At 34.3% G+C, this 20,741-nt stretch overlaps 1 protein-coding gene across 2 annotated transcripts in view; it reads right to left on the bottom strand.

Moving 5' to 3' along the window:
• MDGA2 (MAM domain containing glycosylphosphatidylinositol anchor 2) overlaps window positions 1–20,741 on the bottom strand; it is an 830,171-nt gene that overhangs the window by 359,641 nt on the left and 449,789 nt on the right. For both annotated transcript variants that reach the window (XR_007727541.1, XM_050798601.1), the window contains exon 3: window positions 11,970–12,144. Coding sequence is in view for 1 of the 2 variants with exons in the window: in XM_050798601.1 (XP_050654558.1) it covers window positions 11,970–12,144 (175 nt within the window). In the remaining variant the exon portion in view is untranslated. The remainder of the gene's footprint in view (window positions 1–11,969; window positions 12,145–20,741) is intronic.

The following is a 20,741-nucleotide window of genomic DNA, read 5'->3' as shown; positions in this document are numbered from 1 at the left end:
ACTCTGGGTTTTCCAACCAAAACATACTGCCCCCTCAGAGAACTGCCATTAAGATTATTAGTCACTTGCTCTCTTTTTCATAATATACATATGGACACATGCCATCATGTCTTTGCCTGGATGCTTGCTTTGAGGAAATTTATAAGAACACAGTTTTTAAGCAGTAAGTTATTGTAATCACTGGGAATGAGTGATCACAGACTTTAATTTAAAATATATAGAGAGGCCAGGCCTGGTGGCTCATGCCTGTAATCCCAGCACTTTGGGAGGCAGAGGCAGCAGAATCTCTCGAGACCAGGAGTTTGAGATTAGCCTAGTTAACAGAGTGAGACCTCGTCTGTACAAAAACAAACAAACAAAAAAATAGCCAGGCATGTTGGCACCTGCCTGTAGTCCCAGCTACTCAAGAGGCTGTGGTGGAAAGATTGCTTGAGCCCAGGAGTTAAAGGTTGCAGTAAGCTAGGATCACTCCACTGCAATTTGCCTCTGTCTCAAAAATAAATATAAAATAAAATAAAATAAGTATGTAGGGCTGGGTGCAGTGGCTCACACCTGTAATCCCAGCACTTTAGGAGATTGAGGCGGGAGGATTGCTTGAGGCCAGGAGTTCAAGACCAAACTGGGCAATATGGCTAGAATCAGTCTCTACAAAAAACTAGTAAATTAGCCATCCATGGCAGTGTGCACCTGGAGTCCTAGCTACTCAGGAGGCTGAGGCGAGAGGATCACTTGAGCCCAGAAGTTCGAGGATGCAGTGAGCTGTTAACCGCACCACTGCACTTCAGCCTCGGCAACAGAGTGAGATCTTGTACTAAAAAATGGAGAGAGGATAGATAGATGGATGGATAGATAGATGACTGATAGACTATTTCTTAGAATTCAGAGATCATAAAAAAAAGCCCACAAGTCTAAGGAAGGATGAAGATAAAAATTCAAATGCACATTTTAAAAGAGGTAACATCTAACAGTTTGATTTTATCTACAATGCCCTTTAGTAATTAAGCAACACATGTTTCTCATACCCTATTATAAGTTTGTCACTGAGTTGTTCATTTGGACATAGTTAGGGTAAATAATGACATAAGGTGACCTCTATTCTGTAGGAGTTTACAAGACCTTTGGGAGAACAGAATGTATAGCTATGAATATGGGGGTCAAGAAGCATGATAGAGGATAGGGAGCAGGGAGGTGAGGCCGAAGGATGTTGCTTTAGGAGGATGAGGAATTAAATTTCAACACAACAGGAGAAAAAATAAGCAGAGGGGCTTGGATTTTTTTTAATCAAAAACATAGAAAGAACGTAAATTTCTAGCAGCAAGTACTGTGATGAGCATTGAATTTAAGGAAGATTGATCTGGCAATAATATGTAGAATAAATTTAAGGAGTGAACTATTATTGAGGGAGAGGTCTGCTGGGAGGTCTTTTGTAGGAACCAGGTGTGAAGTGATGAGAGACTGGAATAAGATAGTGGAAGTGGGAATAGAAAATGAAATTTGTTCCCCTTTCTCTATTTTAGCTCATTCTGAAAACTGGAAAATATTTCTAAAAGCTTTTTTTCACATGTTCCCTTCTACATTTAGAATACAGCGCTTAGGGATGGACACCTGAAAATGTTTGAAACAAACCCTTTCATTTATTTCATTCACAGCCATCTGGATGTCTTGATTGCATATCTGCCTCAGCGTTACCTCATGAAAAAGGGATTTTTATATTCTAAGCCTGGTGACAAACTCAAGAGATCATGAATAAAAACACTGCAGTGCCCTCTAGTAGGGTGCAGAAATTTGCACTTCACTTTCAGTTTAAGAGATTGAAAGTAGGCTGCTTTTCAGATATTTCAGTATTTCATGGATCAATCACACCAGTATGTTTCAGAAGCTAAGACATATTAAATTTTTCCCTCTATCAAGAGAGAACAGAGCTAAGTTTTTGAAAACATCAAGTATCGAAGCAAGGTCAGATTTATTCTCCGATACCCTTCTCAAGAATCATTTCCTTCAATTGTCGAAGGGAAAAAATAAAATAAACTCTTGCCTTAAAGTTGGAGGTAGAAATAATTTTAAGTTTAAAGAGCTTCTTATTTTGTATGAATCTCATGGCTTTTTTACTCTTTAGGAGAATCCTTCCACCTTATCCTGTAACACCAGTCAACAATGGGTATTTCAAATTTCTTGACCTGACTTGGTATAGACCAAATAGCAAAATCAAAGGTGGCCAGGTTTTCTTGAAACTGTTATAAATTTAAATTTGATAGTACAGTGTATTCTGAATACATTCAGAGAAAGTATGGCCTCAAGTGCTAAATAATTAAGTAGGCAATAATTTACCTTTCAAACTTTTACTTTATCTTCTGTGTGACTCAGAATGTGGACTTTAAAATACATGGGGAAAAAAAAAACACATTAAACATCCTCTCTTTTTTATATTCAAACCATTTTATTAGCTCACTTTACTTGTACAAATTATATACCTTCTCCAAACATTTTTTTTTTTTTTTTTTAATGAAATGTGTATGCAATACAGAGTTGATGATAGCAGACTTCGCCCTTAGGAAGAAAGCTAGATTCAGAGGGCTCCATGGACTGCCTGGAAATCAGAACACTGGATGCCAATCTCCATTCTCTGGCTGACTCAGCAGGAGCATCTGCCTGCCGCTTAACCTTTGGCTAGAGAATCCCACCCAGACCATGGTCTGTGTTCTTACGGGCCTTTTATTCAGTTTAACCACAGATTTACCTCTTTTAAATGACAAAATGTATAAATAATTTTTAGATGAAAGAGAACCTTTACGAAATTTAGATGTGAACATTTTAAAAGATATCTTGGTAACAATAAGAGCAAAAGTATAAACACAGTCACACATTCTAATGGCCTTCTATCTTTATGAAAAACACTACGAGCTTTCACTACAAACGTATTCCTGAGAATATGTTTGCTCAGGAATGGATAGTTTTTACCAGAGTAACAACCTAGAAATTAAATGCAGACTGATATAATGATTATATCCATTTTTTTGAATTCCTTAACATATTTAGTGAGAGGGCTTTCTAAGGAATGTCACGCATCACTTCTCCCTTAGTACTTTTGATATGTAAATAAATTTTTTAGACTTACCTAATTTTTAACCAAAATACTTTTACGTCTATTTTTCATGTCTCCAACTGATTACAAGGTTTACAGGGCAAAAGCCTTGTATTTTTTTTTATCTCTCACCAGTAGTACGAGTAGAGGGTTTTTCATATTGTAGGTCATCCGTTAATATTGCAAACTGAGACTAATTGAAGTGGCCTTCCCAGCTCTCCAGCTCAGAGGGCTGATAGAATGCCTGAGATTTTCAGAATCAGGTTGAATGAGGGACCTAAAGGCAGTAGGAACAGGTGCAGAGCAACTGAGGGAAAGCTACCAGTTGCCATTCTGATTGTGTATTTGTGAGATTCAGGAAGATTCCAGTAGGTGCTCTTTGAATGCATCTTAAGAGGGTGCATTTGACCAGTACTGAATGGATAATAATTGAGATAGGACTAAACTGATTTAAAAGTAATTCTTCTCTAATGTCTCCTGAATAAGAATCAGTAAACAGGTATGTAATAGGATTTTTGACAAAGCTCTTTTATTAGGAACTCTAACACTATTTGGAAATTAGACTGGTTGTATGTCCCACTTGTAAATAACACTGATAAGCAAGCACTCCATCGGTATAATTCAGAAAATTGTGAAATCCTGTCTCAAATGTTATTAATAGGGCAATTTGCATGACAGCAACTCATTTCAATAAGCATTTTAATTGCCACATCAAATATTATTAAGACCTTCCAAACCCAAGACTGATGTTTTGGGAGGATGGGTGGTAGGTGAGAAAATTATGCTTAATAGGATTTACATAAAGGATTTTTTTTTTCCAGGGTTTCTCATGTTTCCAGAATTCCCATTAGTCATTCTAGCACTTTTCCTAAACTTTTCTGTCCAAAAATCATGATGGTTCCACTAAAAATAAACTCATTGTCAATAATATTTTGCTGCTTGGTTTATAATTTTAACACAGGTAAATTGTCCTTGTAGAATAAACTGATAATGTTATACTAATCTCCCAGGTGAAAACGTAATAAATCTATCAGACAAGGACCAAAAATATCACTGCTTGTTCTGAACATAATGAAATGCAGCAATCTACCTAAGTGACATTAAAGTAGGGGATATGCTTCAGAAATAAGAATGCTTACAACATGTTTAATGGATATTGGAAAAGATTTGTCTCATGTGTGAACAGTGTCTGCACACATAAAAACTTATTAAGCTAATGGCTCTCAGTCTAATTCCTTTTTGAATTAAAAATAAGTTGTAATCAAACCCTAACCTTTAAAGTTATATGACCTCTATTACCCTATGAACCACACAGTCATGGCTAAGAATAAGTGAAAAGATTAGATGAACACACTCCTAGAAAATTATTTAAATGTACTCAAAAATCTAAAGGTAACAAATATATTTGGGAATAAGCACATTAAATTCTATGACACCATTTTTTTTTTCTACCTAGGATATACTCTTTCTTCCTCCAAAGACAGATTTTAGGGTTCTCAATAAGTGGCCATTGCTTCTTAGAGAGGACAAATGAAGCAGTATCAGTATTAGGATAATGCTGACTCTCATCAGTAGTTCTACAGTTATAAAATTACAGTTGCAGGGGCTGGGCACAAGTGGCTCATGCCTGTAATCCCAACACTTTGGACTGCTTGAGGCCAGGCATTTGAGACCAGCGTGAGCAACACAGCAAGACCCCATCATGCATGCCTGTAGTCCTAGCTACTCAGGAGCCTGAGGCAGGAGGATCCCTTGAGCCCAGGAGTCCAAGGTTACAGTGAGCTATGATTGCACTGCTGCACTGGAGCCTAGGTAACAGAGCATACCCTGTCTCTAAAAAGAAATAAAAATAAAAAGTTACAGTTTATTTATTTTGCATCTTACATAAATGGCAGATCATCATTCATATGGTAAAAACATTGGCAATAAAAGTTCAACATAACTATGACATAATTAACAGTCTATCTTTCAATTTAAGCTCTCATTTCTCCTCCAAACCCACCATCTTAACCACTAGTCCCTAAACTCTGTGGGATTATTCTCCCTTATTTTGTGCCTTAAATCAAATTTCTCACCCATTAAAAGATATCTTTGGCCTTCCCCACTACTCTGTTAAGAATGGTGAGGGGTCTGACATTTTCCCTATTTGCTGGCTAATATGTTAGCCTGCCACAGTTTCATGGATGCTAACTGAAAACACAAGACTCCTGGGTCTGAGAGAAACGACCTCATTACTGAAGCCTCAAAAGTTTCCTGTTTTCACAGGTTTTCCCGCCTTAATTTTCATAGGGACAATATATTGGGCAGCCCAGGTGAATGCCATGCACACCACTGGTTTTTGACACAGCTAAGGGACCCTGAGCTCAGGAAGCTCCCCATCTTATAAAGGTCCTGCAAGAAAGCCTGATAATAAAGATATTATCTTTACTATCCTGGTCAGGAAACAAATCTGCCCTCTTCCCTAAAGGCAGGCACTATCTCTATTGCCCAAGGCTGTTTGTTACACAAGCACTCTTGAAAAAGAGAGTACCTGGCACAAGCTGTCAAAAGATGTGTAGAAATGTCAGGGAGAATTCTTTCAAAACCCATCCTTAAAACTGCAATGTAAATCCTACTTCTTTCATAAGAGGCCACAGTAACCTTTTACTTCCAGCACTATATTTTCAGGGTCATTAGCATATCATTCACTGTTGTGTGGCATAATTTATGTTACTAACCTTATTGCTTCACATTTGTAAACCATTTAAATGAATTAAATTTTCACTTTGTCTTCTTAAGTACTTTAGACTCACTGAAGGTACAAATTATTTAATAAGTTCCTTTTTAGCCCCACAAAATTCAGTGGAGCTATATTTTGAATACTACTCAATGAATGATGTAAAAGTCAAAGTTATTTTTTAAAATATTTTATTCTAAACAACATGTAAGAAAACTGTAGTGGAAATTAACCTAAAGAGTTTTATTCCAAAAAGTTTAGAAGAAAAATTAGTTATCAGAATGTAGCACCAACATTCCCTGTGCTATTTGCCTATCTTTTATATAGGAGATAATATGTTTTTAGTCAACTTTATTTGGTGTCAAATATCAAGGAATACCAATTCTTATGAATAAATAAAGTGTGAGTATAAATCTAGTTTTAAGTTTTTGAATTAATAATGATCTGCTAAAAATTTGGAATGAAATCGGTTTTGACTTCAGGGAGCTTAATAACAAGAACCTCCAAGGTAAAAATCTTCAAATCTATATTTTATTAATTTTTTAAAAATCAAACTATGCAAGTGCAGTTTTAAAAGCCAAATAATGATACATCAAACAACCTTAGGCATTTCCAATACCCAGAGGCAACCTTTTCTAATGCATCTCTTAACTATTTATGAATGGTTTTGCCTTCATATTTTTAAGTGTTGAACTATTTATAGACTTACTTTTCATTTTCATATTGTCTTGCTGATTTCTTCTTATAGAAAGGAAGCATTTAACTCTTATACTAACCTTCCCTCATCCGCTATATATTTATAGCATGCTTGTGGTTAAATCAAGTGTTGGTATTACGACTCTGCAAGCAATCTTTACAGCTGAACCTTGTAGTATATTTAGATTACATTTCATTTAATAAAGTTTCTTACATTCCCTTAATAACTCACATTTTGTATACTCAATTTTGTATCCAATTGTCATTACCATATTATTAAGCTTTCCATGATAATTCATCTCTAAAATATCAGGTAAGCATCGTTATTCCAGCTTCAATCTGTCCTGGTTGCTTCTGAAGCTCAAAGTATGACAAGCTGCTATTGTCATGCCATCCTGCTTCCTTATCATTTTTAGATTAACTTCAGTATTTTCCTATACATAGTCTTCCTATTTTGGGGATGATATTTCTTTCTTTTTTGTTTACTTCTTAGTTTTGGAGGAAAATAGATAAAAGTAGTATCCTCAGCAAGGGTGCATTAGCCAAAAAAAATGAAATCTTATAGGTCTAAAAATGTCTTTCTTCTTCTTTGATATTTGAAAAAAAAAATAGCCTGGCTGTACAGAAGATTCTAGTTGAAATAATTTTTCTTCAGAATTTCAAAAGCTTTACTCAGTTGCCTTCTGGCCCCAGATTTCCATTGTGCAGACCTGTGCCATTTTGATTCCTAATTTTTTATATGTGGGCAGTTTGGAAAAAATAAAAACTCTTTGGACATTTTTAAGATCTTCGGTTTTTTCTTAATGTTTTGAAGTTGTATGCTGATAAGTGCATTGGTGAAGATTTTATTTATTCCATTGTGTTGAGGATCCAGCGATAGCTTTATAATTAAAAACACATGTTCAACTATGATAGGAAATTCTTAATTTAAAAAAAAAAAAAAAAAAAACTTCACTTTGACTCCGTTTGGAACTCTTATTATTCTAATGTTAGATCTGCTAGATTAACACGAATTTTCTTATCTTCTTTCTTATGTAGTATCCACTTGATTGTAAAATTTTGTTTTACTGTTTTATTTCCCAGCCCTTCCCCTGTTTTATGTTATCACTTTTAATATTGTAAGAGCTATTTTATATCCTCTGAAAGTCCCTTGTTTGTGTTTTCCTGTTCTTGTTACATGAATGCAGTATTTTCCTTTTTTTTTTTTCTGACAATACTAATTGTATTAGTCCGTTTTCATACCGCTATAAAAAACTGCCCAAGACTGGGTAATTCATGAAAGAAAGAAGTTTAATTGATTCACAGTTCAGCATGATTGAGGAGACCTCAGTAAACTTACAATCATGGCGGAAGGCAAAGTGGAAGCAAGGCACTTTCTTCGCAAGGCGGTAGTGCTGAGCACAGAAAGGAAAGAGCCCCTCTTTAGCTAGTAGTCACCTTCTTCACAAGGAAAAGTGCCGAGCGAAGTGGGGAAGAATCCTTCATAAAACCATCAGATCTCATGAGAACTCATTCACTATCGTGAGACACCCGCATGAGTCAATTACCTCCACCTGGTCTCTCCCTTGACACGTGGAGATTATGGGGATTACAATTCAAGATGAGATTTGTGTGGGCATGGGGGAAACTATGTTCAGACATTCAGAAGACACTCAGAAGCAATTTCCCCCAACCAAAAACAATTGTAATTGGTTAGCTTTTGATCAGAAATATTTACATAAATAACCAAATCAGATTTGGGAAAGAAATTTAAGTCACTGGTTATAAAATCTACCAGCCTATAAATATATTTTATCAATAAATTATATTTCCTAAAACTCTTGGAATGCTTTTACAATTCTTAAATGATAAAATTATAGGTCCTATAAATTGAGGAACATGATTATACTAATTTTTCAAACTGTATTCTTGATTAACACAATAAAAAAAATGCATATTGTAGTTCCTTTATAAAATCTATATAGCTTAATATTTTCTCCTAAATGAAATTTTAGAAAATTATGTGGGAAAAAGTCGCCAATAAAGATACATAAACTTTCTCAAAGTGATAAAAATGTTAATATAGCTATTACAAAGATTTCAAAATATCGATCTAAAGAAAGTCATTTCATTTTATATTATTCACCATTGTGTTAAATTCCTTTCCTGAAACTACATTTCCTCATCAAAATAATGACTGGTTAGCACGTAATTTTATTTTAGGAAGGTTTTTGCTCTAAAGGTAGAAAGCTGTATCAGAACGTGGGATTTGATGAGAGATACCCATTTTCACTATTATAAAAACTCTCTAAGACTACTGATGCATTACATTAATATCTACATTATGTGTTGTTATACATCAATAGATTATGGGGCAGATTTTAGAGATAATATTTTACAAGGGATTCAAGAATAAATTCTAACATTATTAGTTATTATTTTTGGTAAATCCAAGTCATAGTCTGCCTCAGCTTGGTGTTGTAAAAATATTTTTTACTGCCGATTTTGCATGAGTGTATTTTGTTTTTATGCATATCCTCTTTCCAAGTTCTACCGATGGTGATGAAAGTACCACATGTGAAATCAGTTTAGAAAAAGAAACAGAAACCTACAATGCAGTGGATGATTTTAAAGGCATGATTCCAAACAGAAAAAAAAAGTCCTATTTTTTTTTTCAGTATTTCCTAAAATAATTAAAGCAAAAGTACCTGAAATAAATTAAGTCATTCACCTGCTTGTAGTTTATATAAATGAGTATCTATTCAACTAAGCTGTCCAACATCCAACCAAAATTAGAGCACAAATAAATCTTAAGGATTATAATTCAAATTTAGACACCAACATTGCCAAATTTAAACATAACATGAATACAGTAGTCATGTCTTTATCAGCAACGATAAAGCATGTTTTAAATTATAGAAATTCAGGTAGAGAAAATGTACTTGAACCGAAAAACTCTGGGCTTCAATCAAGGTTGTATTTGGAGCACATGAACTCCTTAGATAGGTCTAGTGATCTCTGTTGTTAAGTGTTCTTATCACTCAAAGCATGTTTGAAAATTTACTATCTGAAGGAATTCATTTATTCAAGCCCTCAAAAATAGGCATAACTACTTTAAATGTATGTTTACATCCACAGAGTAGAAAGATCTCTGGCGCTAAAGGTAAGGCATTCTCTGGGAAATTCATATTAGAGAGATGTCATGTTTATTCATAGAGTGTGGAACTTAACATCATGTTATTTTCTCAAATGGTACAATTTTAGACAGTTGTTAATAAATCCTAGCCACCAAACATGTACTGAAAATAGAACTTCAACATGGTATGCATCACAGTGATATTTCACTGAAATAACATAGAACGAGATGCTTGTCAAGTTGAGGTTGCATGAGAAAACCCCAAAGGAAGTCAAAGAAAAGGAAGGTTAACAAAACAAATGTCTTCAGGCATGGTTGAATGGAAGAGGAGTCAAACTTTAAAAGGCTAGCAGGGTTTGGGAAACCTGGAGAGAACGGTGCTATTATTTCCAGTAAGGTGTGCGATATGAATAAGGCACTCAGGCACAACCCAGTCTGCAGAGCAAGAGATATGAGCAGGTAGAAAGGAGAAGGGATAATGGAGACTAGCAATGAAAAAGGCTTTCTAGTAAAAGGAAAAAAGAGAAAAACTTTTTTAAGTCTCTAAAAATGTGAATTTTCCCCCTTTATATTTAACTTGTTAACCCAGCAATACAAATTTTAAATTATCAGACCTATTGTTGTAGAAATGCAAGCCAAAAACCCCATATTCAAAACCTTTGGAGTATGTGTTTCAGAAATTTTCAGATTTTAGAAAGGTAATATAGTATACATGCCATCTATTATATAACACACTCAGCTGGATCTTTGGCTATATTTTGTAATCAAACACATTTCCTGGGCAAAACGTGATTATTCAAAGTCTGGTAAATAAGGAGTGTAAAGCTTTTTTCTACTTTTCTATTCAAGTCATTTGAGGTCAAATTTTGACACTACACTAGCTAACATCAGGTTTTGCTTACAAAAGTTACAAATAAAACATGCCCACTGGTTTTCAGAATTTTTTAGATTTTAGAATTGTGTTTAAGGTATTGAAGAAGTGTATTTTAAAATTTAATGACTTAAACTACAATAACTAAAAGAGCAGAAGTATGTACTCTAGACTATTATATTACAAAAAGTATTCAATTCTGTAAATTAAACTTAATCTAATTTAAAATTGCATATGAACAAAAACACTGAAAATATTTGGTCAGGAAAATGGAAGCCAGGGGCTGTATTATTTTGGGTAGTATACAGGTATGGTCAACCTGTGCACCACAATAAGGAAAGGGTAGTACAGGGGATGAAGGTTTCCAAATTATGCTGAGGGATAAGGGGGAAGGTGCCTTAGGAAATAGAAGATATCAGAGAGGATGAAACAAGGATCTCTCGCCCATCCTTTCCAGAAGGAAAGCAGGTATCTGAAAGTGGAAAGCAAATTCCAAGTGCTGCTTTATCACACACTTCTCAGTCATCTGAATAACTAAATGAGATTCAGCAGAGCATCTCACAAATAGACCATGTATAATTTCAAGCCCCTTCCTAACTATGTAACATCCTATCCTGCACTGAAAAAAAGGAAAGGGAAAAGAAAGGAAGATAGGCAGAAAAACAACATCCTCACTTGTTACTTATGTCTAAATTACTTTAAGAAAAGAAAAATAATTACCTTACACTAGAGACTTAAAAATTAAAATGCAAATTCTTGTAAAAACATAATGAAATGATAGAAAAACCTGGGCAAAAGACCAAATTAAATGTAGGGCTTTGCTTTGTTTTGGTGGGGAAATAAGTAAGGAGACCAAAAAGATTTAAAATATTATCATCAAGAGCAAAATGTAGGAAAATGAGACTAAGAACAAAAATAAATCAACAAACACTTTTCAGGTGGCACAGCACTGTCCAGGGTTGGTGCTGATTACTTTTAACAGAGTTGGACCAAACGCAGACTATACGTAGAGATTTTTGGTCATTTACAGGCCAATTCATAATGCTCTGTTTGTATGATGTACAAAAAAAAAAAAAAGAAAGAATAGCTGTATTCACATGTAGGTAAAATTCACAAACATAAGTTAAAGAATATACAGCATGATCTTATTTTAATAAAAATATAAAAATGCATGTATATATGTATATATAAAGATAAAAAACTTATACATTAAAACACTAGTTATTGGTGGGATTACCCATGGTTATTGTCTTCTTGTTAATGTTGTTCCTAAGTGTTCTACAATGAATATGTATTATATCATAGAAGTTATGAAAGTTTCTAGTGAAGATTCCTTTCTTCAGGGATGTTTTAAGGGAGCTATCATTATTTTACACAGTTTTCATTCTCAACTAAACAGAACTCTACGTTTTTTGAGAAAACCATAGACGTGTAGGACAAAGGAAATCCGTACTAGGCTTAATTATAGTTTTCTGGAAAATTTACTTACAGTATACATCCACTCTGATTGACTTTATCGCTGGGGACCCCAAGCCATTCTCTGCTTTACAGTAATACCGGCCTCCTTGGTGTCGCTGAATATTTGTAATCCTCAAAGTCTCATTGAAGACACTTGAGTCTTGGAATCTGTCAGAGGCACTTCCTGCTGTTTTGGTCCACCTGATCTGAGCAAGCATCAACAAAGATTGTTACTTTAGGTTGGTTTCCCCACAGATAAATCAAATAGCAATCACTCATTTGAAGAGTTTGCATTTAGAGCTGCTACATTGCCTCTCCCATCAAATTATTGAAAAAAAAATTAAAGTTTACAGACACGATTGAATTTAAAAAATTTTAATGTAATGTCATCATTGTACAGTGTGTGTAATTTGAATTCAATTGCATAGAATTCATCAACTGCCTAATCAGTGTGGAGGGCAATATAAATTATAACATAAAGGGAGTTAAATATCAGTAGTACATTGAAAATACAGATTAACTTTTCTTTTTGTTGGACATTTAAATTTGTTTTTCATATTTTCCAAACCTTATAAGATTATTTTACTTATTTAGTTCAAGTAGGTTCTCATTTTATTTTTGGACTTGCCTCATTCTTTTATTTGAAATTTCCTATTTGATTTGAATAGTTTAGACATAATACCATAATGGCGTATTGAAATTATGTATAATTTTAAACACCTGGTTGTTTAAGAGTTTTTTTTCTTTGATGGCTTTGCTGTAATAAGCTCACAAATGATTTGTTTATTTTGATCATTAGTATTCACTTTACATCAATAATTATTTTTAAAAAAATATGTAAACTTTTCAAGGAGAACATTTCTAGTAAACTGCCAAAACATTTTGAATATCTAAAACATTTCATTATAAACAATACCATTCTTTTAAACACAGCTGTGTACAACAGACTTCGTTCTTGCTAGCAATAATGACTGGTATTCAACTCAACTTTTGTGTATTTTAGTGTATAAAACCTGAATAAAAGCCACACGCTCATACTGTAAAGTGATACAAAATAGAAAGTAAAAATAATTTGATTTTATTTCCCTTCGTGCACCGCTGTATATTTTAGTTTGTTTTTATTTTAAGGTTGAGAAACAGCTGATAGAAATCCTCTGTTCAAACACATATGCTGTGACATGGAAAATGAAACTAAATACTGAATCATCAAAACACAAATCCTATACTATTGCCATTATATATACCTATTTTCATATGAAGTTAATTAAAATGTATGATCTAATGGCATAAAAAGTATCTTTAAAAAGTTATCCACATAATTAAAATATCTGTATAAATATAACCATGTTTGCCCTTAATTGTGAATGGAATAAAAATGTTATTAAGAGATGAATTTTTTAAAAATCTGTAAATCACAAAAAGAAATACCAAATATTTATTCAAAATCTTCTATATATCTGGAATACACAAAGATGAAAATGGCATAATTTCTGATTTCAAGTAGTTTATAAATGTATTACTAATATACCCATAAGAAGAAAAGGAGAATTGTGTAAATTATGTCAAAAATGGAAGCATACTCACACTTTCACTTAGCAATTATCTGGTTAAAATTTACCTTACTAACATATTTGCAAAATAATGCATAGAAATTAGCCTACTGTATGTGTAAAACTGTAACACTGGAAATGATATAAATGCTAAATGATAGAGAGGTGGTTATAAACTGACTCTAAAATTGAACTGAATACAGTCATTAGAAAAAATAAAATACGAAATGTATTATTAAGTTATAAAAGACAAAAAGCAAGAAACAGAGAATATTCTCATCTGTGTAAAAATAGCATGTGTGTATATTTGTGTGTGTACATATTACTAAATGTTTATTAAAATTACACAAGGAAACATACAAAGCTCTGTAAATGAGACTGGGAGTAAAAAGAGGATAGTGAAATGTGTTCTTTTCTTAAGTTGTACTTTAAATTCTTATTTATACTTAATTTACTTTACCAGAAGCAAATATTGTGTTTATTATAAAGAAGTTTTAAAAAGTGAAACAATTCTCAAATGAAACATAGGAAAGAGAAAAGTAAACAATAGAAGTAGAAAGGAATGCAAATAATCACTTAGAAAATTTTTCCTCCCTTTTTATTCTCTACTTTTAAGAAATAAATACTGAAATAAAATATTCCTGAGTAGTAGAAAGATATAAATTTACACATTGGGAGAGTTTACCAAGTCATATGCCTAACTGATGAGAAAAGAAACCTCCATATATACTCTGATAAAAACTGTGACCTCTAAGTCTGTAAAGAAAACTGTTCAGCCTTCCAGGAAAAAGGGACTAACTTGTAATGTCATAGGGCCTGGTCACTCCCTAATGTTAAGTATTTCCTTCTTCTTACACCGCAAATTATTAATCGCCACATGACTGCCCGAGATAAAAACATTTCCCAGTCATCCATTTAGCCACATTCTTGTTGTTTCAAGCAGAAATGTCCTTATAGGGAAGCAGCCCTTCATGTTTTGCACATTTTTTGGTAGCTTCCATTTGAACAGTGAGCCGATTTGAAACGAAAATCAAGCACAGAGAAGTAGTAAAATAGAAGAAACCTGAAATCCTGACACCATGGAGTTATACCTACCTAACCTAAACTATTGATAGCCCTGGAGTTCTATATGGGGAAAAATAAAATTCTTGTTTACTTCTTCTTCAGGTTTTTCTGTGACTGATAGCCAAATTCAATTCTAACTGATTTTCCTGGAGTGGTATGGAGGTTAGTTTGTCTTCAGGATTCTCATTTCCAGCACCGAAAGCTCAAAAACAGCGGAATAACATCCACATTTACTGAAAAAGGTGAGGGAAAGGGATATCTCCCAATAGCCCATACCCATTCAAGAGCTCATTTGTTCTAGGGTGAAATAAAAATATTCAGTGCTATGCAAACATGTTAACCTCAGGGTTCAAATAGCCCCGCATGATGAAAATCTTTGAAATACTCTAACTCCCAACAAATGAATTGTATCTGAGGTCTGGGATTTTGAGAAGATATAGAAAAGCACATCACAGTGGGCAGTTAATAGATACTCATTTAATGAATAAGGAGGATTTCCTCGGATTAGTATACAATTTAAATACTAAGTAAAGTTTCTTAAAACCAAAAGGACATAGAATAAGAAGATCTGTAATAACCTAGCAAAACCTAGAAGTTTGGGGTGGAAATGTAATGCAAAGCAGAGGTAACATTGTAGGGATGGAAGGAAAGGAAAGGAGAGAAAAAAGTTACTCTGGAATCTTAAACTTTGGGATAATTGAAAGGGGAAAATGTATCCCTGTGGGAGAAACAGTTAGGTATCTTGTATATACATTTTAAAAAGCATAAATGTCAATTAAAGTAACAGGCAAAAAATCAGTTTCATTAATGGAAGGAAACATGAGATAAAGTTGGCCAGGCGCGGTGGCTTACACCTGTAATCCCAGCACTTTGGGAGGCTGAGGCGGGTGGATCACGAGGTCAGGAGATCGAGACCATCCTGGCTAACACGGTGAAACCCCATCTCTACTAAAAATACAAAAAATTAGCCGGGAGTGGTGGCGAGCACCTGTAGTCCCAGCTACTCAGGAGGCTGAGGCAGGAGAATGGCATGAACCCAGGAGGCGGAGCTTGCAGTGAGCAGAGATCACACCACTGCACTCCAGCCTGGGCGATAAAGCAAGACTTAGTCTCAAAAAAAAAAAAAAAAAGAAGAGATAAAGGGAAGAGAGTGGAAAAAATATAAACTTGATAAAACGGGCAGAAAAAAAAATAGGGCAAAGGTAAAAGAAAAATGTATAATTTAAAATGAATACATATTTAATTTTCATTTTATTTTTAATTGCCAAAAATATACGTGTGTATATATACTTGGGGTATGATGTGATGTTTTAATATAAGTTTACATTGTAGAATGATAAATCAAGCACATTGACAAATTCATCTCTTCAAATACTTTTTTGTGGTGAAACATTTGAAATCTACTCTTTTATTAATTTTGAAACCGGTTAACAGTATATTATTATTAACTAGAGTCACCATTCTATGCAATAGACCACTATCGAGTAAGATACAACATTTATATCAGTCATAGACTAGATGTGAATAGACTGAATTTGCCCACTGAAAGAGCCTACTAGACTGAATTTAAAAGTTAAAACAAGCTTGCATGCAGTTAACATCTAATAACAATAAATGATTGGAACAATAGAAAACTGGAAGCCAAGATGGGAAAAGAAGGCATGGATAAAGTTGTAATGGAATTATGTAAACTAAAATCAATCAACCAATTAGGAGTGATATATATATAATATTATGTGATATATATGTGTATATATATATCACATTACAAGATTATATATACACATATGTGTAATCTTAATACATATATTAAGATTAAATTAATAATAAATTTGCTGTTAAAAACTAACAGGAAGAGAAAGGCATCACTTTTTGTAATATTAAAAGTCAAAAGCATAAATATATTACTTGTAATTGGTATTCAGTAAAGTACAGAGCCACTAAAGACAAAAAGCAAACAAAATTAAAAAGGGAAGAATTTGACAAACATGCAATTGCAGTAGAAAGTTCCAATACAGCTCTCTGAGATTCAGGCAGTTCTTGATAGTGCAACTTTTTTAGTTAAGAGGAAAGACAGGACAAACTAAAAAACTACAATCAACATATAAGACTAATAAATATACAGAAAGTCATCTATCCACAGGATTAGTAATTTTTTTCTTATGTGCATTAAATATTTACAAAAATTGATCATGTAGTTGATAGCAAAGTAAAACTTCACTAATAAAAAATTAGAGGTAGGACAGGCATGCTATCGAAACTTAGTTCAATACGTTATAAATAACTTATCAAAAGTTGACTAATACACGGAAACCTTTATTCACATTGTTATTGTTCAAAGAGAAAATTAAAAAGAAAATTGCTAAGTATCCAGAAGCCGATGAATAGAAAACCATTTCATACTAAAATCTATCAATACAGTTGTACTGGTCTGTTTTCACACTGCCCATAAAGACATACCTGAGACTGAGAAGAAAAAGAGTTTTAATTGGATTTACAGTTCCAAATGGCTGGCAAGGCCTCAGAATCATGGCAAGAGGCAAAAGGCACTTCTTACATGGTGGTGGCAAGAGAAAATGAGAAAGAAGCAAAAGCGGAAACCCCTGATAAACCCGTCAGATCTTGTGAGACTTATTCACTATCACAAGAATAGCACGGGAAAGATCGGCTCCCATGATTAAGTTACCTCCCAGAACATGTGGAAATTCTGGTAGATAAAATTCAAGTTGAGATTTGGGTGGGGACACAACCAAACCATATCAACAGTGAAAAGAATACATATAGGAAAATATAAACCTTAAGTACTCTCTACATATTAAAGAATGAATGAATGAATAAATAACTCATCTGAATTTATTTTAACTTAATTCAGTACTCATTGGAATTTATTTTAATTTAATTTTGGCTTGAGCTGTATCCTAAACTACTGCTTGAGATTGTTTAGGAGAGAGGAACAGGCAAAAAGCATCTGCTAGTTGTTTTTTACAGAAGGTTCTAGAAGCTGCCTCATGACACTGCTTATATGATATAGTTATTCTTCCTTAGTTACAAGAAATGCTGGGAAATATACTCTTTACTCTGAATAGCATCTTCTTCCTCTCCCCCAGCTAAAATTTGATAGTTCCTTAATTCTGGAAAAACAGAAGAGTGGATGTTTGGGACAACCCCTAGTTTCACAATGTGAATAAAATACATCCAAATTTCAGATATGCTATTGCATTAGTCCATTCTCATGCTGCTATGAAGAAATACCCAAGACTAGGTAATTTATAAAGGAAACAGGTTTAATTGACTCACAGTTCTACATGACTGGGGAAGCCTCAAGAAACTTACAATCATGGGGGAAGGGGAAGCAAAAACATCCTTTTTCACATGGCGGCAGGAGAGAGAAGTGCTGAGCAAAGTTGGAAAAGGCCCTTAAAAACCCATGAGATCTTATGAGGACTCAATCACTATCACGAGAACAGCATGGGGGGAACCACCCCCATGATTCAATTATCTCTCACTGGATCCCTTCTACCACACATGGGGGTTGTGGGAACTATAATTCAAGATGAGATTTGAGTGGGGACACAGCCAAACCACATGGGCTATATTATTACATTTGTGTTTAAATCCTCTTACAATATAACATTAAACTCATTTCTGTAAAAATAACATTAACAGAAAAAGAATGATACGAGAGTTTAGGAAATACTTTTCTTGGTAACTCTTCCTAATCTGAAGAAACAACATGGAGATTCTCTTATTTTAGGCCTATTCAATTCCCAATAGTATTACAGATATAGATAAAGATATAGATATAGATACAGATACAGATATAGATATTTCCTGAAACATCATTGCTTTTACATAGCCTTAAATAAAATCAGTATTGATTGAGATAGTCTTAGGAAAATATTAAAAACCTGAAGCATAGATAGACTTGGCTGAATCCAAAAAGTATATTGTGTAGATGCAACAAACTCAATAAAAACTTTGACCCGAGACTTCTAGGTTGCCCCATTTAATTAATGTCTAGTGAATGAGGATTTGTACACTGAAGCTCCTTTCTATTGTTTGCCAAGGAGTTCAGCCAGAGGTACTCATATCAATGTGAGCATTGTCCCAGCATTATTTATACTCTGAAGGAAGATCCTTTAGCAGTAAGAGAATCCTTGAGAGAAAATCAGATAAACATCACCTGACCTGCTATAATTATTGGGATGATCTGCCACCAGAGCCTTGGGAACTAAACCTAAAAAGGTACAGAGTGCCAGCTTGCAAGAGTATTAAGAACTATCAATGGTATGTAATTACTAATAGGTAGTGTTTATTAGAGTTTTCAAAATAAAAGTTATTCCTTTCTCCTGCACTGATATCAGGGAAAATTACAGAAGAAATAGGTTCTCTTTGAATTACTTAATAGAATAAGTGGAATTCTGAATGGCACAGGACTCTAGAGCATACAGGTACAATTTTTAATAAATTGTATCAGTCTACAATAATTATAGCAATATGTCTCACTTATTTCTAAATCTGTTTTTATAAAAAAAGAACCACAATTTTCTAACAAAGCAAAAAAAAAAAATTAACCTTAACAATTGTCTACTCTATGCATAAAAAACCATTTTTCTAGTATATCCAGAATATTAGGGACCATGATTACTATTACTATTACCACCACCACTACTACTACTAAGATGCAATTTGAAATATTTCTACAAGATATATGCAGATAAGAAGCTCATGACAGTAACAGAAAAAGGGAGACTGGCCAGCTCTTGGGGAGGCCAAGGCAGAAGGATGGATTGAAGCCAGGAGTTTGAGACCAGTCTGGGCAACATAGAGAGATCCCTCTCTCTACAAAAACTAAAAATAAAAAAATTTCCTGGCTGCAGTGAGTTATGATGGCACTCCAGCCCAGGCAGCAAAGTGAGACACTGTCTCACCATAAATAAACAAATAGGAGGAGTCTGAAGAACAAGGGATTCACAAAGCAGGTCTACTCACTATGCAGAAAACAGAATGATGAAGAGGGAGCCATCACGGTAGACAAGAAACAGAGGTAAAATACCGGGGCGAGGACATGATATTTCTGAACACTAGACAGGCCTTAAAGCAGATAGCAATAGGTTTTCTGATCCTTTTTTGCATTTGTCTTTTCTTTGAATTTAACCTTTGAGGAATGTATTCACCTCTTGTGTGAATAAACAATCGGAGAAAACAGATAAACTTAGTACTTTCCTTAAACAGCATCAGACTTCCTATATGCATCTGAAGCACTACGATAGGGCCTGCTGGCACTATTTCACACCAGAGGTGACAGAGAAGGGTACATCTTGGTGCAAATGCTTATAAATATAAAATGCTGGAAATTAATGCAATCATCATAGAAAGGTTTGATTTTGTAGCATGGCCAAGACATTACTCCTGGTCCCCAAACCACCATTATCAGAATTCGATTTCTTTAAAAGTTTACAAAATGTTATTGTTCCATCCTCTGATTTTAATGCCATGACATGCTTAGAAGGTAAGAAAACTTTTTCTCCCATTTTACAGCTCCAGTCCTTCCACGGCCATGAGACTATGTGCTATTATATACTGGGATCCTTTCTGACTTGAAAGTTCTCCCTTTTTCCTTCATTTAGTATCTAGTTAACACCCTCTGGTCCTCCAGATATCATTTTATTAGAAAGCTTTCCATCTCTCATAGAGCTCTATTATGTCCTGCCCCCTTTGTTGCCATGGCACTCTGAGATTCCCTCTGTGAGAGTGCTTATCACATGCTTTAGAAATCAGCTGTTTAGATGTTGTAGGAGACAACTGGTGTTCTGATTCCCTTAGAACCCTTTACCTTTCCTATATGTTACCTTACTAGGACATTTTGTTTTTCATGAAATGAAAACACTAGGGATTCAGAGTTACCTGCAGTCAGAGGGAAATCCTGGGAAATCTTGGGAGTTTACTCCCTACCCCTGTGACTCTTAGCCGATGAATGATTATTGTGGAATATGAAAGCCCTGCTCCCGTGCCTCTAGATGGGATAAATTCTGCAGCATAATTTACACCCCAATTTCTTTGCAGTGTCAGGCTGACGCCAACCTCGTGAAACCACATCCTGGCCCAGCTTCCTCCCTTTCCTCTCCTGCTTTCTTGCTCCATTATCAGTTTCTCCTAAGGGCATTTCCTTAATAAATCAGTTGCAC

Source organism: Macaca thibetana, chromosome 7 (assembly GCF_024542745.1).
Source record: "Macaca thibetana thibetana isolate TM-01 chromosome 7, ASM2454274v1, whole genome shotgun sequence".
Taxonomy (NCBI): Eukaryota; Metazoa; Chordata; class Mammalia; order Primates; family Cercopithecidae; genus Macaca; species Macaca thibetana.
The sequence above is the reverse complement of the archived record's forward strand: the minus strand, read 5'-3'. Positions and strand labels throughout refer to the sequence as shown.